Here is a 22,344-nt window from a genome sequence, read left to right on the forward strand (position 1 = left end):
GACTTGATCACGGCATACCTACCGACCTCATGACTTGGTCCCGGCATACTTGCCGACCTCATGACTTGGTCCCGGCATACCTACCAACCTCATGACTTGGTCCCGGCATACCTGCCGACCTCATGACTTGGTCCCGGCATACCTACCGACCTCATGACTTGCTCTCGGCATACTTGCCGACCTCACGACTTGGTTCCGGCATACCTGTCGACCTCATGACTTGGTCTTGACATATCAGGATTAAATATAGTATTTATTAGAGACTTGGTCGCTCCACATAAGAGGGGAGGCATAAGACCAATTCCTCCGAAGAGATAGGAACATCTTCTTAAATATGTAAATGAATAAACAGAGAGGATATTTCTTAATGGAACAGACGGGGCAGAATATTTCACAGGCAGTTGTTAAAACTTCGGGGATTATCCGCTATAAAAGGTAGCCCATGCTTAAGGGCAGAGGTATGCACACATTAACCCTAATTTTCCCAAGTCATGAAACTCCTCCCTTACGTCGAACCCTAACTTGGGCGTCGGAGTGGCTTGCCGGGAATCCCCTCTCGGTGCCATTCTAACCCCCTTTTTTTGAGTGCTTTTCAGGTTCTCTCATATCTTCAGGCGATTCTCTTCGAGGAGCATGCACGTCAGCAGTTCTGAACCGGAGTTTGAACCATCCACGGTGTATCGGTCGGAACATTTTGGTGCCGTCTGTGGGAAAACTGAGCTGAGACGCTGCGATGGTTAACACGGGAAGAACTAATGACAATCACAACTCCGTCGAAGAGAAAAATTACGAGGAGAATCACATAACTTCGTCTCTTCTGCGTTTTCTTATCCGCTTGCTTCGTGTTCAAGGGATTCGTAAACTATAAAAATCCAATGCATCGGGGGTTTTCAAGATCATTGCAATTCAGTTCATTCGATTTGGTTGAAGACCATCAAGCACCTCTATTTGATTCTGTTGAAGAGCCCCGTCCGGATCGATAGTATGGGCATTAATGCTGTCAATTTCCTCATCGGGCGCGACCGGCGTTTAGGCGCCTCGTCGCCGCTCCGGTGCTGGCGCATTACCTACCACACGATTTGTTCAGGCCACGCCATGTGTAAAAGGGAACTAGTTCTAAAAGAGAATTAGTCGATAAAAATTTATTATTAAGATTAGAACCTTTCTTTTATAATTTGTCAATTGACAGTTTATTTATTAATCTGTCAATTGACCAAGCATTTTAATATTCCTATAAATTATATCTCTTATGAGAAGATTATCAATGAGGAAATTTTATTTCTTTCCACTTTTTCTTTTCTTTCGGTTTCCTTTCTTTTAACATGGTATCAGAGCGATGATTTCTTTCTAATTTTTTTCCCCTTCTCTCTCTTCTTCTTCATTTAATGTCGAATACTCGAAATAGATGTCAAATTTGTCTCAGAATTGGACATATTGGTACTCAATGTCCTAGACGATATGACACAAATTTTATTGGAGGTCCTAAAGGTTTAAGACAATTGAAAGAGCGCTCACCTATGCATCCTAAAGCGCTCTCGTCCGTGCCTACTCTTGATAAACCACCAGAGTTTTCTTCTACTGAATGGTACATTGACACCGGAGCAACTCATCATGTCACATCAGATTATAATATCTTCACAGAAGTAACACCATACTATGGCTCGGACACGGTGCAGGTAGGCAATGGCTCAGGTTTGCAAATTACTAACCTTGGAAACACATATATTCATTTATCTAATCGTACTTTTTCCATGCGCAACATCTTTCACGTCCCATCCATTACAAAAAAAATTATTATCTGTACGTCAATTTTATCTTGATAACGATGTCATTTTTGAATTTCATCGTAATCATTATTTTATAAAATCTAGTGGGACAAATACTATCTTATTTTCAGGAGGAATCAAACATGGTCTTTATTATCTTTAAAATTTTTCAATCAAGGCTTTCATTGGTGAACGTACAAATAAACCAGCTTGGCATGCTCGACTTGGTCATCCTTCTCTTCTCATTGTTCAGTCAATCATCAATGGGCATGATTTACCTACTTCCTCTACCTCCTCTCCATCTCATTCATGTAGAGCCTGCATGGAATCTAAGCTAGAGTCATAAACTACCTTTCTCTTCATCTGATCATGTTTCTAATTTTCCACTTGAATTAATTCATTCGGATGTTTGGGGTCCTGCACCTATTTTATCAAACCATGGTTTTCTTTATTATGTTACCTTCATTGATCATTTTAGTAAATATACTTGGCTCTTTCCTATGAGAAGAAAATCTGATTTATTAGATATATTCTGTAATTTTCAAAAACAAGTTGAAAGATATTTTAATCGTAAAATTCTTTCTGTTCATTCTGATTGGGGAGGCGAATATCAATCTCTCCATCGTCATCTTGTCACTTGTGGAATTGTTCATCGAGTCTCTTGCCCTCATACTCCAGAACAAAATGGCTTTGCTGAGAGAAAACACAGACATATTGTTGAAACCGCCTTAACTCTTCTCCATCATGCATCAGTTCCACGTAAATTTTGGGATGAAGCTGTCTGTACTGCGACATATCTCATTAATCGACTTCCTACTCCATTGCTCAATCAAAAGTGTCCTTTAGAAAAACTTTATAATCAAACTCCTGACTACACTTTTCTTCGAATTTTTGGTTGCGCATGTTATCCATGGTTACGCCCCTATTCTAAACACAAACTTGATTCTCGTTCACTACAATGTGTTTTCATTGGTTATAGTAATTTGCATCATGGGTATCGTTGCTTGCATATACCTACAGGACGGATATATACTTCATGACATGTTACTTTTGATGAGTCTTTATTTCCTTTTTCGATAGTTTCTTCAGTCTCCCCTCCAGATACAGGTGGCACTTTCTTGATGACACCTAATATTGCCGGAGGTGATGGCATCCTAGGTCCTGCTCCGGGACTCTCCAATAACAATGTTATATCATCCGAATCACCTCAAGTTGCTGCTACAACAAGAACTAGACACACTAGCAGAGGGGATAATATATTGGATCCTATTCCGTGTCCAATCTTGGAAGCCTCACCAACAATGGATAATATGCTTCCTAACTCTGATTCCTCAAATAATACAGGTCCATCATCGAATTCACCTTGTCAGCCCACTTCCTCATCGCCATCAACAAGTGATTCTCATCGTATGCTTCCTTTAAGTGACATCTATGCACGTTGTCCACCAATGGCAACTCGATATCCCCTTCCACATGCTTTGGTGGTCTCTTCGAAATCTATTGAACCGACTTGTTTTTCACAAGCAAACAAGGATCCAAATTGGCGTCGTGCAATGTCTACATAATTTGATGCACTTCTTCGCAATGGAACATGGACTCTAGTTCCGCGCACTCCCTCCATGAATGTTGTGGACTCTAAATGGGTATTCCGCCTTAAGCATCGAGCTGATGGTTCTCTTGAAAGGTACAAAGCTCGTCTTGTAGCCAAAGGATTTAATCAACAGCCAGGTATTGACTTTCATGACACCTTTAGCCCCGTCATCAAAATTACATCTATCAGATTATTATTATCGGTAGCTGTCAGTTCTAATTGGCCTGTACGATAATTGGATATTTCTAATGCTTTTCTTCATGGTCATCTTGAGCAAACAATATTTATGGAGCAACCACCTGGGTTTATCCATCCACAGTTTCCATCTCATGTTTGTCAGCTCAAGAAATCCATATATGGTCTTCGACAAGCTCCTCGTGCATGGTTTCATCGATTATCTAATTGGTTACAAGCTCAAGGATTTTCTGGATCAAAAACAGACTCTTCTCTCTTCTACAAATATAATGAAGGATCTATGATATTTTTTCTTATTTATGTGGATGATATTTTAATAACCGGCAATGATCAAAAGGGCATCACATCTATATTTGGTCTTCTCAATCAAGATTTTCCTATTCGAGAATTGGGTAATGCTCATTTTTTTCTTGGTATTGAACTTATCACACATGATGAGGGTTGTCTCCTCTCTCAAAGAAAATACATTACTAGACTTCTTCAAAGAGCTAAAATGGATGGTGCACGCCCGGTCTCCACACCGATTGCTATAAATAATTTTTCTGCAAATACATCATCTCCAGCTATGTCTGATCCTCAAATGTATCGAAGTATTGTTGGAGCCTTACAATATGTCACTATCACACGACCTGATATTACTTTTGCAGGAAATCGCGCTTGTCAATTTATGCATGCTCCAACTGAACAAAATTGGGATAATGTGAAAAGAATACTTCGTTATCTCAAAGGTACTATTTTACATGATCTTCTTTTATATCGTCATTCTTCTAGAGATTTACATGCTTATAGCGATGCGGATTGGGCAAGCTCTCCTGAAGATAGACGTTCTACTAGTGGGTATGCAATATTTCTTGGACGAAATCTTATCTCATGGAATTTGAAAAAGCAACCTACAGTATCTCGTTCAAGCACTGAGGCTGAATATAAAGCTATAGCCAACACAACATCTGAAATTATTTGGCTTCAATCGCTTCTTTCAGAACTTCATCTTGCATCAAATGTCCCACCAAAACTTTGGTGTGATAATATTGGAGCGACATATCTTACAGCAAATCCAGTCTTTCATGCTCGTACAAAACATGTGGAAATTGATTTTCATTTTGTTCGAGAACGTGTGGCAACTCGACAGTTATGTGTCTCTTATATTTCTACAGAAGATCAACTTGCTGATATCTTTACTAAGCCATTGTCCAGACAACGTTTCACCAAACTAGCAAGCAAACTCAACGTCAAGGATCTCCCGTTGAATTTGTCGGGGGGTAAAAGGGAACTAGTTCTAAAAGAGAATTAGTCGACAAAAATTTATTATTAAGATTAGAACCTTTCTTTTATAATTTGTCAATTGACAGTTTATTTATTAATCTGTCAATTGACCAAGCATTTTAATATTCCTATAAATTGTATCTCTTATGAGAAGATTATCAATGAGGAAATTTTATTTTTTTCCACTTTTTCTTTTCTTTCGGTTTCCTTTCTTTTAACAATGTGCTCCCTCATCGCCAAGAAGTTCGCCGTCATCCACCGCAGCAGCTCGTACGTCGCCATCGATGTCGGCGGCGGCGACTCGGCGCCGTTGGCTTTTTCGAAAGTCACGGATGATGGAATTCTCAGGGAGCTCGTCAAGGAACGGAGACTCGAGGACCTCGCGCACCTCGGCGGGTCGGCCGGTCTCGTACGTGTGTTCGGATCCAACACTTACCCCAGGCCGAAGCCCAAGGGCTTCTTCCACTTCGTGTTCGAGGCGATCAACGACTTGTTCATCATTATCCTCATGGCCCGCGCCGCCGTCTCCCTCGTCTTCGGAATCAAAGAGCACAGGATCAAAGAGGGGTGGTACGACAGCGCCAGCATCTTCCTTGCTGTCTTCCTCGTCTCGACCGTCAGCAACTTCCTCTAGATGAAGCGCTTCGACAAGTCGTCGGCAGAGTGCGATAACATCTGCGCCAGCATCTTTCGCAACGACTGTCGGCAATCTGTTTCCATATTCGACATCGTGGTCGGCGACGTAGTCCTGCTGAACATCGGCGACCAAGTCCCGGCCGATGGGGTCTTCCTTCAGGGGCACTCTCTGCAGGTGGACGAATTGAGCATGACAGGTGAGAGCTACCCGATTGACGTCGATGCCGTCAAGAGCCCTTTCCTCGCTTCTGGCGTGAAGGTCATCGACGGCTATGCCTCGATGCTCGTCATGGCTGTCGGCACCGACACGAGGTGGGGCGAGATGATGGGCTCCATCACCCGTGACACGGTGGAGCTGACGCCGCTTCAGGAGCGGCTTCAGGGGTTGACGTCAAGCATCGGGAAGATCGGCATCGTGGTCGCCACTCTGGTCTTCGCCGTGCTCGTGGTCCGCTACTTCACCGGAAGCACCAAGGGCGACGACGAACGGCCCAAGTTCGACAAGCACAACGCCAGCGCCTCCGACGTCATCAGCTGCCTCGTCAACATTTTCCAGGACGTCGTAACCATCATCGTCGTTGCCATCCCCGAAGGCTTGCCGCTCGCCGTCACGCTGACGCTGGCCTTCCCCATGAAGAGAATAATGAAGGACAACGCCATGGTCCGGCGACTCTCGGCTTGCGAGACTATGGGCTCAGTGACCACCATCTGCACCGATAAAATAGGGACCTTGACGCTAAACCAGATGAAGGTCACCCAATTCTGGATCGTAAACGAGCAATGCCCACCGGCGACCTCGATTGCGCCAGGAATTCTGACATTGCTACACCAAGCCGTCGGATTGAACACCACCGGTAGCGTCTACCGGCCTGACGCGGCGATGGAGGCAGAGATCACCGGTAGCCCCACAGAGAAGGCTCTGCTTTCGTGGTCAATTTCGGATCTCGAAATGTGTGTCAACGAAATGAAGAAGAAGTGCGCCGTCATCCGTGTCGAGGCCTTCAATTCGGAGAAGAAGCGGAGTGGAATTTTGGTCGAAGAGAAAGCCGGCGAAGTGACGATCATGCACTGGAAAGGAGCCGCCGAGATGCTTCTAGTTCGATGCTCTCATTACGCCGACGGGAACGAGAGCGTTAAGCATATAGATTCAGAGGCAAAATCCGAGCTTGAAGTGATCGTCCTTGACATGGCCGCCTCCAGTCTCCACTGCATCGCCTTCGCCTACAAGAACATCGCCAGAGCAGAAGACTCTGAGGTCAACCACGGCGAGGCGCTAAGACTCGACGACATTGAGCTCACTTTGTTGGGGCTCGTTGGTCTAAAAGATCCGTGTCGCCCGGAGGTGGCGCGCGCCATCGATGCCTGCAGAATTGCCGGAGTTGCTGTGAAGATGATCGGCGGGGACAACGTGTTCATGGCCAGGGCCATCGCCGTCGAGTGAGGGATAATCAAACCAGAAGACTCCAACGCTTTGGTCGTGGAAGAGCACCTGTTTGGTGGAAGACAGGTTCGAGGTCTTCAAGGAGAACCTCTGTTTGGTGGAAGAGCACAATATGGCGGCCGACAGCGACAGTCACGCCTTCCGCCTTGATATGAACCAATTTGCCTACCTCACCAACGAGGAGTGTCGTGCTAGGTTCTTCGGGAACTTCTCCCGGCTAAGGAGATCCATCTCTCAGAAGATCAGGAGTCGATTTTGGAGTCGGAGAAGGGGATCGATTGGTAGCCATGCTGATCATCTCCTTCAATCTCTACACCATCATCTCCAAGCCCAACGGCATCAAGGGCGAGTTCCTCTCCTCCTCACTAGAACGGTGGTAGCACCAAGAGCAATGGGTGTCGGACCCCGGTCGGAACCTCATCAACGCTTTCAAGGGCATCGCATCCATGGCTGACAGGTTGAATCTGGTGGCCACTATAAAGAATCGTGCCAATGAGATCTTTAAGAAACTTGAAGACCTAAAGTCTGTTAGAGGACGAAATCAAGACGCAATATTGCTTGTCGGCAAGAGAACAAACCATGGAGCCACTGTTAAGGAAATTTTTTCTGTTGCCAATGGAGCTACAAAGAAGGGAATAGGACGCACTAAGGAGCTCATCAGTTGGGATGAGACAATCCATGGAGATGGGCACAATTCATGCAGGAGATTTCTTGCAGGTTCATCAAAGAGAGAAATTGGTTGCTCAAAAATTTCCAAGTTGTGAATCACAAAGACTTGGAAAAAGGAACACAACAACGAAGGAAATTAGATGCTTTACTTATCAAAAGTTGCATAAAGGTTTGGCACAGCCTTGTTGAGCACAAGGAGGTACTTCCTGTTTCTTTACTTTCTCATTTTAGAAATTCCAATCTTAGAATTGGGATAGGTTTAGTATTGTCATAGCCATCAAACTCAATCGAATTCCCCTGATATGAAATTTGGTACCAATCTCACTTCTATTACTGCATTCTAATTTTCAACATTCCCTTTGCAATGGTTTAGCATACCAAGTGATCCAACTTGATCAGATCTAACTTACTATTTTTTATTTTTTTTTTTAACATGATTTTAGTTTCAGAGTTTTTCTCTTTCTGTTCTTGTTCTATTTCTTCATGTATGCAGTAACCACCTCATCGTCAATGGAGTTGCATTTCGGTTTCAATAATTTTTGATGTCAAATTCATGTACTTTAGTTCAGCTCACTAGGAGCGTAGGCTTGAAAGAAAACATCAGTCAATACTAGGCTAATAGGGGCCTAAATTCTAACTGACAGAAATCGTTTGTGGAGTTAGCATTCTAATTGATCTTGGCACACAACTAAATCAATTTTTACTTATCTCTTCAACCTACATCTTTCTTCTCTTCTTGAGATGCTTAGATCTTATAATAAAATCCCACAGCTATAATTCCAATTTCTGAAGTAATATAGATTTAAAATTTGAAATCGGAATATGAGAGACTTAAGTGGTATGAGGGTCTTTCCTTGAACCATGTGACTTCAAGCTTAGAGGAATGATTTATTCAGCACTAACGTGTTTTTGGCAAATTCAAAACAATGCTAACCAAATCAGTATCAGCACTTGGCAAAGAATATTAGTCTTACTCCAACAATAACAACAAAAACTAGAAAAACATGTTAGTATACAATAAACTGAATGCTGCTGAAGATACTAAATTATGCATGCATGCTTGAAGTAAGGATCTCAAACACTCCTCTAGGACCTATAATTATTTACATGGATTCAACAAACAAATAGACCACACGAATAATTGAAGTCTTATGCTATATGATCTATTTGAGTTCTTTGCTCTTCGGTGCCATGTCTTTTGGACGTTGTGATTTCCCCATGATTGCCTTCTTTGCTTTAACAATTTGGTGCTTGATCTTGGATATTATATTGTTTGAACGACATGGAGAGGACCTAGCTGGAGCAGTCTCTTTAGTAGCCTCTTCTTCTACCTTTACAAAATCATCAGATTTCGAAGACAAGCTTTCGTCAAGTGCGCGCGCATCACCCTCTTCACAAGCTGCTTTAGCTGTTTCATCAGTATTATATTCTTGTTTGCTGAGTCTTCGCACTTTTCTTTGGCAACTTCACTGTCAATCATGGCCGATGATCTGTTAGTGCTCTCTAAGATCTCACCATCATTCTGCTCAATCACTTCAACAACATCAGGAAATTTCTCAATCTTAGTGGAGGCATCAGTTTTGGAGAGGAAGATTACTATCTATGAGGATTATCTACTAAAGAAGATTGGCTCGTTTGAAGGAGACGGAGGTAGCGAAGCAGATCCTAAGCATATAGGATTGGGCCGACATCATCAAGACAAGCGATGTTGAGCTCAAGTTTCTCACTAGCAAGATAAGTCATTTACGTCTCATCATCTAATTTATGTTTTGCAACATCATCACTCGCCTGATAGTTGATATATTTAATGCATGAAATATTTTTCCTGTTTATGCTCAGTCAGTATAAACCATATCTAGCATGATTTTACCAAGCTATTAGATGCATATATCCGGAGAGTTGCATGTTAAAATTTTCGTGATTTTATTTCTTGGCAAAACATATCCTTATACATACAGCATGGTTAGTTGCTTATCGTATTAGCTCCCTGCATGGCTCTGAATTCACCGGTAAATTGGTAGAAGATGAGTTTTTTTTTTCATTGAAAGCCGACCTTACTTACTATTGATATATTATTAAAGGAGGAGACTAATTGTTCATGGAAATCGACAGTCCAACAAGGAATCATTCCTTTTATTATTAAAGTAGAGCCTCAACATTGAGCATAGGTGTTTTCAAAAACCTTCTCGCTCTTGGATCAGCAGTGTCTATCAGCAATTACCTATCTCGGAATTCAGTCTTCCTATATTCAGACATAATCGCGGACAAAGCACAAAAAATCAGTGGATATTACAGAAAGCTCATTGCTATTTCTTCTAGGCATAAATTTCTTTCTCTCAAATATGGTTCAGATAACATTTCTTCAACAATAGTGTCCGGATTTTATAACTCCTAGCAAGGCATCGGTTCTTCATATCTTTGCTTTATCCATCAGGCTGATTCATCATATATTGAGCTGGACATTCTGTTATAGTCTCTTCGAATCATCAGTCACAAATCTCTGAGCTCAGCGCTCGATGACCTCAAGCCCCTCCGAGATTCCGCACTCGAGGGCAACTCTGAGCTTAGCACTCGATGACCTCAAGCCCCTCCGAGATTCCGCACTCGAGGGCAACTCCGAGCTCCGTGCTCGATGGGCTCCTCCGAGATTCCGCACTTGAGGGCAACTCCGAGCTCAGCGCTCGATGACCTCAAGCCCCTCCGAGATTCCGCACTCGAGGGCAACTCCGAGCTCCGTGCTCGATGACTTCTAGCTCCTTCGAGATTCCGCACTCGAGGACAACTCTGAGCTCCGTGCTCGATGGCTCCGCGCTCCTCCGAGTTTCGCACTCGAGGATATCTCCGAGCTCCGTGCTCGATGACTTATGAGCTCCGTGCTCCTCCTACCTCCGTGCTCGATGACTTTGCTACTCCTCTGTCCTCCCGAGCACTCAGTCACTTAATGGCCCTCTCAACTTCATTCAGCAGCTCGGCATCTTGGTAGCTTAGCAGCCCGGCAGCTCAGCAATCCAGCATTTATGCAGTTCAGCAGTAGCTCAGCAAACTCAACAGGTCAGCATACCGGCCTTTCGGCCAATCAACATACTTGGTAGCCTAGTTTCTCGGCCACTCGGCCTCGGCCTCACCTTTACTTGGCCTCACTCAACTCGGCCTTGTCCTCAGTCAGCCTCAGCCTCACTTGGCATCTCAGGACCCCAACATCTCAACCATCTCAACAGCTCAACATCTCAGCACCAATATGGCGAGCGAGACGGTTAGATCATTAAACATAGTCCAGTCAGTCGGACTACGCCTCCTTCGACTAGACTTAAAGGGGAGGCTTGTGATGTGGCAGAATTATATTGCTCCTACGTGGCATATATAATCAAAAATTAATCTGATCTGTTGAGTCAAAAGTCAAGAGCAAATAGAACTTATTTGAAGACCTACATGTGCGAACCTCGGTCAACTCGGCTACTCTGTCAGCCCGGCCTTAGTCACTTAGCTCGGCCACACATTCAGGGCAGCTCGGCCACACCTTCAGGTCAGCTCAGCCACACATTCAGATCAGGTCGGCCACACCTTCAGATCAGGTCGGCCACACATTCAGATCAGGTCGGCCACACCTTCAGATCAGGTCGGCCACACCTTCAGATCAGGTCGGCCACACATATTCAGGTCAGGTCAGCCAGACATATTCAGGTCAGGTCACTTTGGCCGGATAATGACACCTCATCAAGGTATCTCGATAACGACTTAGCACAGTCCAGTCAGTCAGACTACGCCTTTTTCGGCTAGACCTAAATTCAGTCAGTCGGACTTCGCCTCCTTCGACTAAACTAAGTCGGGAGGCTTGTGATCCGGTAGAAATATCTAATGATGACGTGGATGGTGGGTATAATGTGACAAGGATGATAGGCAGGAAGGAAGATAATATGAACGGTGGGTAGGATATGACGTGGATATAAGCAATAAATGTGAAATGGGAAGATCTGTAACCTTCCCTCGTAAAGGAAATTCTAATACCTCCCCCAATGTAGAGCTCATCGGTCTCATTCAGATGTTGATGCAGAGCTTATCGGTATCAATGTAGAGCTCATCGATCTCATTCAGATGTTCATGCAGAGCTCATCAGTATCAATGAAGAGCTCATCGGTCTCATTCAGATGTTGATGCAGAGCTCATCGGTATCAATGTAAAGCTCATCGATCTCATTCAGATGTTCATGCAGAGCTCACCAATATCAATGAAGAGCTCATCGATCTCATTCAGATGTTGATGCAGAGCTCATCGGTATCAATGTAGAGCTCATCGATCTCATTCAGATGTTCATGCAGAGCTAACCAGTATCAATGAAGAGCTCATCGGTCTCATTCAGATGTTGATGCAAAGCTCATCCGTATCAATGAAGAGCTCATCAGTCTCATTCAGATGTTGATGCAGAGCTCATCGGTATCAATGTAGAGCTCATCGATCTCATTCAGATGTTGATGCAGAGCTCACCAGTATCAATGAAGAGCTCATCAGTCTCATTCAGATGTTGATGCAGAGCTTATCGGTATCAATGTAAAGCTCATCGATCTCATTCAGATGTTCATGCAGAGCTAACCAATATCAATGAAGAGCTCATCGGTCTCATTCAGATGTTGATGCAGAGCTCATCGGTATCAATGTAGAGCTCATCGATCTCATTCAGATGTGCATGCAGAGCTCACCAGTATCAATGAAGAGCTCATCGGTCTCATTCAGATGTTGATGCAGAGCTCACCAGTATCAATGTAGAGCTCATCCATCTCATTCAGACATCTCATTCAGATGTTGATGAAGAGCTCACCAGTATCAATGTAGAGCTCATCGATCTCTTCTAAGTGCTTCACACAGGTCTCACTGACTTCATCTCAGTTGTCAGTACAGAGCTCATCAATCTCATCCAGACTTGATCCCGGCATACCTACCGACCTCATGACTTGGTCCTGGCATACTTGCCGACCTCATGACTTGGTCCCGACATACCTGCCAACATCATGACTTGGTCCCGGCATACCTGCCGACCTCATGACTTGGTCCCGGCATACCTACCGACCTCATGACTTGGTCTCGGCATATTTGCCGACCTCATGACTTGGTTCCGGCATACCTGCCGACCTCATGACTTGGTCTTGGCATATCAGGATTAAATATAGTATTTATTAGAGACTTGGTCGCTCCGCATAAGAGGAGAGGCATAAGACCAATTCCTCCGAAGAGATAGGAACATCTTCTTAAATATGTAAATGAATAAACAGAGAGAATATTTCTTAATGGAATAGACGAGGCAGAATATTTCACAGGCAGTTGTTAAAACTTCGGGGATTAACCGCTATAAAAGGTAGCCCATGCTTAAGGGCAGAGGTATGCACACATTAACCCTAATTTCCCGAAACTCCTCCCTTACGTCGAACCCTAACTTGGGCGTCGGAGTGGCTTGCCGGGAATCCCCTCCCGGTGCCATTCTAACCCCCTTTTTTTGAGTGCTTTTCAGGTTCTCTCATATCTTCAGGCGATTCTTTTCGAGGAACATGCACGTCAGCAGTTCTGAACCGGAGTTTGAACCATCCACGGTGTATTGGCCGGAACAGAGGAGAAGAATCATACGGATAATTAAATAATAGTAACACAATATATACGATATCTTGAAATGCAAGTAATAAAGAAATACTAACAACAAAAGGATGAAGTTTCATTATTGATTATTGGAGAGCCTCTCGGCATGTTTCAAAAGAAAATGCAGTGATTCTTCTCGGATAAGGATGGATCGCTCTTCTTTCTCTTGTTGGGTCATCCATCAGTTGTTAATGTTCAGCCCTTTTATAGATGCATGAGCCCTTCATCGTTTATTAAGTTCTTGAAACCAGACAATGCATGCATTCGTTTTAATTCTCAATATGCATTAATTCTTAAAATTAATTTTTAACGCTCGATTCGCATGGGTAGATCGGATCAGTTATCCCCACTAACTGGATTTATATAAAGGTGCGTCCTTCATCAATTTTTATTTCATGTTATATAGGTAGGATTAAAAAAAAGTGATAAAAGAGGGTTGAATATCGTTTGTAAAAATTATTCTTTTGAAAATAAATCAAAATTGTAATAGTAATAATAATGACAAAAAACATACAAAGATACAAATCAATTTTACTTGGTTCACAATCTTCTAGACTGCTACTCTAAGACTCGCGATCTTTAATCGTTTACAATGGACAATCAACTAATATTCTCTTTCTGAAAAATTTTCAAAGGAGGAGAAGAATCGTACGGATAATCAAATAATAGTAACATAATATATACTATATATATCTTGAAATGCAAGTAATAAAGAAATATTGACAACAAAAGGATGAAGTTTTATTATTGATGATTATCGAAGAGTCTCTCAGCACGTTAGCAGCAATACTTGCATAGTACAACACAGCAGATGAACATGATGGATCGAGGAGAATTGTTAGTTTGAGTCTCGGATCTCGATACTCTTATATAGTTTTTATCCAGTAGATTGAACACCCTGTTCAGTCAATTGAAATCAATCAGATTTCGCTATGTCTGTACTTGATTTTATAGAGATCATCATAATAATTTTTTTTGAAAACTTGAAATATCTTTCATACTTTGTCAAAATATTTTTAAGATTTTTACAAAGACGTTTAATTTTTCAAATTATTTTCAAAGAAGAAAATATTTTCCAAGGCATAATTTGTTTCAAAAATGTTTTCCAAGATTTTATGGCAATCTCTTAATTTTTAAAATATCTTTTTCTTTGTAAATCACCACATAACTTTTTAATCTTTTTTAAAAATATTTTGAAGAACCTTTCAAAATAATTTCCCTTTTTGAATATATTTTGAAACTATTCTAAACATAAACATGATTTCAAACATTTGTTGAAATTATTTTCAAGATTTTTTAAAATAATTTTGAAAAATATTGTCTAAAATATACTTGTTGAAAATATTTTCTAAAAGACATTTTCAAAGTAAATTCTCTCTTTAGAAAAAATCAAAATAAATTGTAAAAACTTATACCAAATTTAATTTCAGAAACTCTCATTTTTTTAAAACTTGGTCTTTCAATAAAACTTTCCTTTACTCTGATATTTTTTTAGGACATTCTTATTAACTACAAGGAAGAAAAACCTACATGGCTAGAGATTCAGGAGTTTATGGTTGACCTAAGGATACTATAAGCTAGATGTTGATCAATAATTTTTAAAAATGTATAAATTTTAAAACAATATATATACTTACACTCAATCAAATATTAAATTCATTAAACATTAATATGTGAATCATTATTTTGAAAATAGTTTTTAAGAAAATAATCATATCAATTTTAAAAATCTTTTAAAAATATTTTTAATTGATTAATTTAGCACCCTGTAGTTTTTATCTCGATACTCTTATATAGTTTTTATCCAGTAGATTGAACACCCTGTTCAGTCGATTGAAATCAATCAGATTTCGCTATGTCTGTACTTGATTTTATAGAGATCATCATAATAATTTTTTTTGAAAACTTGAAATATCTTTCATACTTTGTCAAAATATTTTCAAGATTTTTACAAAGACGTTTAATTTTTCAAATTATTTTCAAAGAAGAAAATATTTTCCAAGGCATAATTTGTTTCAAAAATGTTTTCCAAGATTTTATGACAATCTCTTAATTTTTAAAATATCTCTTTCTTTGAAAATCACCACATAACTTTTTAATCTTTTTTAAAAATATTTTGAAGAACCTTTCAAAATAATTTCCCTTTTTGAATATATTTTGAAACTATTCTGGAGTTTATGGTTGACCTAAGGATACTATAAGCTAGATGTTGATCAATAATTTTCAAAAATGTATAAATTTTAAAACAATATATATACTTACACTCAATCAAATATTAAATTCATTAAACATTAATATGTGAATCATTATTTTGAAAATAGTTTTTAAGAAAATAATCATATCAATTTTAAAAATCTTTTAAAAATATTTTTAATTAATTAATTTAGCACCTCACCCATTTTATGTATCTCAATACATACAATACACAGTGTCTTATATGTTTCAATGAGAGGAATCTTTCAATTTTAATTGAGTAATTAAAATAATTTGTCTAAAATAGTTTGATCTTGTGTTAGATTCAAATTTAGTTTTCGGTCCACCAAACAAATATTTTTAGAATAAACTTCTAAGCTGTGGTAAGTTACAAGGGACATCATTAAAATAATCATATGCCTTAGATAAAGTTTTTCTAAAATATCTCATTCAAGGAATAATATTAAATCTTGATCTAACTAGTCTATATTAGATTGAGGTACAGTACCAAATATAATGCATCATTCAACTTAGACATGCATTGACAGAGTTTCTTAATCTACTATCATATCAATCCTCTCTGATATTGTTAATCAAGATTAAAAATCTCTTTTTCTCTATATTTGCCTTATCTATCCATCCAAGTTAAACAATTAATACATGGATAGTATGCATGATATGATATGTGAATTATTTACAATTAATTGAAAGTATACAATGAGCATGGTAATTTAAATATGCAATATTATCAAGTAAATCAATCAAGTCAAATAAATCATAATATTTATTTCTAATAATGTATCAAATATTTAATTTAATATATTTATATTAACTCTCAAATGTGTCAACCCACTTTGATATACTTTAATTTTTATTAAGTTTGTTGTTTCATTGAATATGATTAATTAATTAGTTACATAATCAAAAAGGTAATGATTTATGTATTTTAAGTTCTTGATTTTGATTAAACTTAGACTTGTAACGCAAGTCTAGATTTTGATTCTGAAATAGATTATTGATCATCTTTTCTAATTTGTCAATTTTATTTTTAAAATATTATTTTTATTTTTCAAACTTCTTAATTTTGAATTTTTTGTATTTAGAGTTAAAAACTTATGTTTTGTGTTTTTAAAATTCAAAACTTAACTTTTCGAATTTCTAATTTTTGAAAATTGATTTTTAAGATTTTTAAAATTCAAATCTGATTTTTTAAAATTTTAAAAATTCAAATTAAGATTTTTTATTTTTAAAATTTAAATTCTGATTATTCCTATTATTTTTTATTAAATTTTAATTATTATTAATTAAATTTGAATAATTTAAATTTTTCTTTAGATTTGAATTAATTAATTCTGAATTATCTTGATTAATTAAATTTTAATTAATTGAATTGTCCTTTTGATTAATATTCAAATCTAGTTTTTGATCAATCTGATCAAGAATTAGATAATCATTTTGATTGAACAAATCAAAGTTCTGATTGATTTAATTAATATTTGTATTGACTTGATTAGAGTCTTAATTGACTCGATCAAAGTCTTAATTGAACAGATTAAGATTTTGATTAAATAAATTATTAGTTAAATCTGAATTAACCAATTTATTAGAGTTATCATGAACATTTAATTTGTCAAAAAGGTTTAGTATTACTACTGGTATGCATTGCAAAAATGTATATAACTTAAATTTATTAACCTCAATCGCTCCCTTTGATCATTGGATCTCCTTTTCTGTGGGCAATGATTTTTATAGTGATCCATCTTTTGATACTTTTTCTGCAAAAAAAAGATGAAATCCGTCACCCCAACAGCCCCACACGATCGGCCCCACGACCATTTGTGAGGAGGTAAATCAAGAAACTGCAGTTTATATTGCCTGGCTTCGCCAGGATTCCATCTTTTGATACTTGAAGCATATGATGTGCTCCTTTCCTTTTCAGATTTCCGACATCAATTCCTCCTTGGTCATCGATTATGCAGATTGAGTCTTATAAATAGCATGTCTATTTTTATAATGTCCTCTTTTCTTACACTTAAGATATATTATATAAAATTTAAAATTAAAATCAACACTTTTACTTTTTGTGTTTTCGTTAATATTGTCCTCCTTAATCTCTTGGCAAAATCAACTCTAGTTCAGTTTGGTCTTCAAGCTAATCCTCCCTGAGTCTATCCTCTAGTCTTGAAGGTTCCTCGTGGAACTCGATTAGCTGAGTCCATAGATCGTGTGCACTTTTGTATTTTCCTGACCTACACACAATATTATTAGGCAAAATTTCTAACATTAAGTTTGACTCTGATTTAGCCGATGGTTTCTTCAATACCACCTTATTGTCGAAGTTGTCCATCAACACGAAACTCCCCATTGCCTTCCTCCAAAGGTTGAATCCCTCTATTTCGTATGGTGGAGGATCATAGATGTTTCGACCGAGCTTCTCTTCGTTCTTCATTTTATCTAGTATGTTCCTTTGATGGTTAGTACAATCAAGAGTCTGTCTATTTTTTATACCAATTATAGGTCCGAATAGAACGATAGAGGTGTAGGATCACTATGACGCTAGAGGGGGTACTTATTAACATTGTTCTTTCTTTATGCTTGCCTTTTTATTTATATAATCTCCATAACATTGACACAAGAATGCCTTGTATATAAATAATAAAAAAATTGCCTTACAAGAATATGCAAGAGAAAAGAAAACTCTTATTTACATGATTGAATGTGCTATTCACCCTCCTCCTAAATTGCCATATCATCAAAGTGATCCTAACAAGGGATTGATTGCTTCTAAAGAGAATAAAAAAGAAATGGGATTATCTTAAATTATCTACTAGATAGTCTTAAACTGATAGAAAAACGTTGAGCCTCCGAAACGATTCCGGCGATACAAATTATCAATTCTCGATCGGATCGAAAAATAGCGGAAACGATTATATAATTTCACAAATTATTAATCAACACATATGAATATAAATCAATGAATAATTTAAATTTATAAAAAAAAACTTTTTCTATAAAACTAACCTCTTTGTAGTTTTTCTCCTTTCTCGTAAATTCCGGGTGCGCAGAAACCACAGTCTTCCAGTACGATCCTCCTATTGACGGTAGTGTGTGGGCACTCCAAAATGCAAATCTCAGAAAACTGATTTTTCTACGTTGTTTTCAACTCATGAAAAACATCGAGGGAGAGAGAGTCCTATTGACTAAGGTAAGATCCTTTATTTATAAAAAGATTTATCAATCAAAGATTTTTACCGATTTTTTTCAAGGATTTCCAAAATCCTTCCTTTTTTTTTCTTTTGTTTTTCACGGTAAAATCTTGATGATTTTTCTTCTCAAAATCGATCTCCACTTGCCTTTTAATATATTCCAAATATATTAAAGATATTATTAATATCCATTTTGGATATTACTATAATAATCCAAAAACTATAATTATCTCATAATTATAATTTTAATTAAATCTCATATTTAATTTATCTCCAAGCCCTTTGGAATTATGGAAACAATTTTCCATATTCCCATTTAATTTCTAAATTGCATTTTAGCCCGTCGTTGATAAAGAAGGTGTACCGGGGACCATGGACCTATAATAAGAAGCTCCAATAAATTGGATAAATAATTAAACTCTTTAATTAATTTATTCAACTTATTAATTCCATTATTACTCCACTAAAAATATGGAATTGTACTCTTCTTTATTATAGAATATCTTACTCTACGAAAAGAGTCGTCCATTGATATAATCATTACATACGGATTAATCCTCCATAGACAATTCATAATTGGAGCTAGGAAATTTTCTGTTTTACCTCTCCAATTATTTTTTAATCCTCATTTACCATTAATCCACTAGTGAGTGGTTCGATTTATAATTCCATTATAAATCAATTGGGCCCAACACTCAGTTCCAGAATTAACAAATGAGGGAATTATCTTTCTGCTTCCCGCAAGAAGGAATGGATTCCATATCTGTAAATTATATTCCCAGCCATTTATTTCAAATGTAAATCTAAAATGCAAGTGTTGAGAATGCGTAATTGCAAACTTTAAACAAGCAAATTAAGAATCACATAGAAATAAATAGGAGTCTATAATTACTTGTGGATTAAGATCTATCCATATATGATCATCTTTATGATTTAATTTAAATTTCATAGTATAACGGAATTTATTATGAAATTTCTAATTAAATCGGTCCAAGTCCTACATAATCTCATTATATATAAATGCCCCCATCTAGATGTCTCCACATCGACGGTCCGGATAAGACGGTCACATTTAAAATGTTTATGAGCCGCATTAGTGATGCTTTAATTAAAGATCCCATACTTTAATTAATTTCATCACAGACTTAATTTAAGTTTATTATCCATAATTTAATCCTCTTGTATATATAACTCTTATATATACTAAATTATGGCTACATCTAATAAACTAGGGGTTTTGCTATGATATTCAAAATAAGAATATGTTCAATGATAAATGTCGCTTTTATTTAAAATATATATAATCCAATCACAATGCTTTGAGGGCACTATCCCCAACATAAACAACAAGAGGGCTTGCCTAATATGACCGAGGATGGTCATGAAAAGTGAGCAGAGATTCAACACGAGAAAGTCTAGCCTTAAAAAAATATGAATATGTCACCTCAGCGACCTCCTAGAGTCGGCCCTACGAATATAGAGGGAGGTAAATTTAGGTATACATACAAAAGGCGCATGGTAGGGTGAATTTCAAATTGTGAGTTTCTGTGAGATTCCACCCCTAATTGTAACCAAAAATATCATGCGTCCACTGCACTACACCTTGGGGGTAAGGAAAGTCTAGCCTTAAGGCTTACTTGCTCGACTACCAAGGTAAATCAAAAAGCACTCGTAGTGGCCCATCCAAATAGCCTGTTTTCTCTGATCTACTACTCACTGGAGGAAAATCACCCCTACAATATACAACAACTAAGTCTTGAACTTAAGATTTCTAAGATCCATAAGAGGACCCTAAACCCTAATAGCTTTCTTGCTTTAACATCTTCGTTCATCATAATTGATTCATCACTAAAGTAATAGTAGTATTAGACCTTTTGTTATAATTTTCAATTATATAAAATAATGAGATAAATAATAAAAGAGAAAAATCATGCACTAGTCTTTCACTAAGGATCGTGGACTTTGAAACAACAATTTAAAAGACTATGAACCAAATAAAATTTATTTCCATTATAATTTTAATTTATTTTTCAAAGAATATTTTTTCCGAACAATATTCACTCTTCTTTATCGTTTTTTGGATCCTACTTATATAACATGAAATAAAAATTTATGAATGGCGCATATATATAAATTCAATTAGTGGGGCGAATTGATCCGATCCACGCATGCGAATCCTCCATGTTAAAATTTAATGCAAATGCAATTGAGCATTAAAACGAATGCATGCATCGTCTATTAAAAATAATAATAATAAAAGAGATATTTAAAAATAATAATATCTAAAATGAAATTTAAAAAAAAATTTTAAAAAAATAATAATAATTTTAATATTTTAAAATATATTTATTTAATATAATATAATTTTAAAATAATTAAATAGATGATGAAATTCATAAATAATAAATAATAAAAATTAATATTAAAAAAAATGAATAAAAGAGATATTTATTATAACGACAATGACTTTAGGGTTTAGGGAAACTCAATATAAATGCAGTTAGTGGGGCTAAATGAACCGATCCAGCCCTGCGAATCAAAAGCTGCGGCGGCAACAAGAGAAAGAAAAGCGATCCATCCAGCGTCCCAACTGAGAAGATGGAACTAGAAGCGAAGATGGAACTAGAAGCAGCAGCACCCCTGCGAATCAAACGCTGCGGCGGCAACAAGAGAAAGAAGAGCGATGTTAAAACTGAGAAGATGGAATTAGAAGCGAAGATGGAACTAGAAGCAGCAGCACCCCTGCGAATCAAACGCTGCGGCGGCAACAAGAGAAAGAAGAGCATCGTCACAACTGAGACGATGGAACTAGAAGCAGCAGCAGAGTGGACGACGGCGAGGTTAAAACTCCATATCCTCCGGTGCGGTCTGTGCAACGGCCGTCTCATCCCACCAGTCTACCAGGTTATTTAGTTTATGATTACTCGCCCTTCTTCCCGATCAGTTCAATCGTCGTTATCATAACCTTCTTCCGGACATTAACTTTTTGCTATCTCAGTTTGAAAAAGGATTCGTTGCCTGCCATAAATGCCAAAAGGCACTCACACCGAGCTACTCTTCAACGCCGGTATATATCCGAAACCACTCTCTAGAAAAGGTGATAGAGTCTTTGTCCATCCCCTGTTCTCATTCCACCCACGGATGCAACGAATACCTTCCTTACCTCGGATCTTCCATTGCAAACCACGAGAAGGATTGCAGCTATGCGCCTCGCCGTTGCTTCGTCAAGGAATGCGCGTTCGAAGCACCGACTGGAGCCCTGGTACAGCACCTCACGGCGGAGCACCGCATCAAGATCCACAACTTCAGCTATGACGTCCCGCTACGAGTCTCCATCGACCCGGATGAGCCATTGCTACGGCTCAGAGCTAGCGACGACGGCGTCGACTTCGTGCTGTTTGATTCTTTCGATAACTGTTCAGAACATAACAAACTCTCAGTGGTGTGTTGCAGTCAATCTCGTCCTTCCAAGAAGATATTCAGTAAGCTGGCAGCGAGGTCGGACAAGGGGATAGAGATATCGTTCAAGGCTCCTGTCGGACAATGGAAGGGATTATTTGGCACACCAGTCTTCCTCGTCGTCCCCGGTTACTTCTACGGTCAAGAAGGAAAGCTCGACCTGGAAGTTCATATGTACGTCCAGGATTAATCCTCCTCTTGTGCTTTCCTATCCTCGATGTCATATATTTTGCGTGTCTTAGTAAAACTAGCTAGTGTATGGAATCAATATAATACTTCCAGGTATTACTATTTTTTTTTTCT

General features: G+C 38.3%; 1 protein-coding gene and 1 pseudogene across 1 annotated transcript; both read left to right on the plus strand.

The window, feature by feature from the left end:
- The first annotated feature begins 984 nt into the window (after positions 1–984).
- LOC141842850 (calcium-transporting ATPase 7, plasma membrane-type-like) lies at positions 985–7,042 on the plus strand (annotated as a pseudogene).
- Positions 7,043–21,118: 14,076 nt separating this feature from the next.
- LOC141843287 (uncharacterized) lies at positions 21,119–22,344 on the plus strand. The gene is made up of 3 exons (XM_074731349.1): positions 21,119–21,486; positions 21,581–21,649; positions 21,776–22,344. Exons 1-3 carry the CDS (start codon positions 21,181–21,183, stop codon positions 22,229–22,231), a joined length of 831 nt encoding a protein of 276 aa, XP_074587450.1. The 5' UTR covers positions 21,119–21,180; the 3' UTR covers positions 22,232–22,344.

Source organism: Curcuma longa, chromosome 12 (genome assembly GCF_044706935.1).
Source record: "Curcuma longa cultivar G26 ecotype Majalengka, Jawa Barat chromosome 12, ITB_CL_G26_1.1, whole genome shotgun sequence".
NCBI lineage: Eukaryota > Viridiplantae > Streptophyta > Magnoliopsida > Zingiberales > Zingiberaceae > Curcuma > Curcuma longa.

Bases quoted from the DNA above. Each gene is read 5' to 3' on its own strand.
- LOC141843287 (XM_074731349.1), top strand. From the start codon at position 21,181: ATGGAACTAGAAGCGAAGATGGAACTAGAAGCAGCAGCACCCCTGCGA. The intron at 21,487-21,580 runs GTTATTTAGTTT...TTGCTATCTCAG, and splicing joins TCATCCCACCAGTCTACCAG to TTTGAAAAAGGATTCGTTGC. The intron at 21,650-21,775 runs GTATATATCCGA...AACCACGAGAAG, and splicing joins CGAGCTACTCTTCAACGCCG to GATTGCAGCTATGCGCCTCG.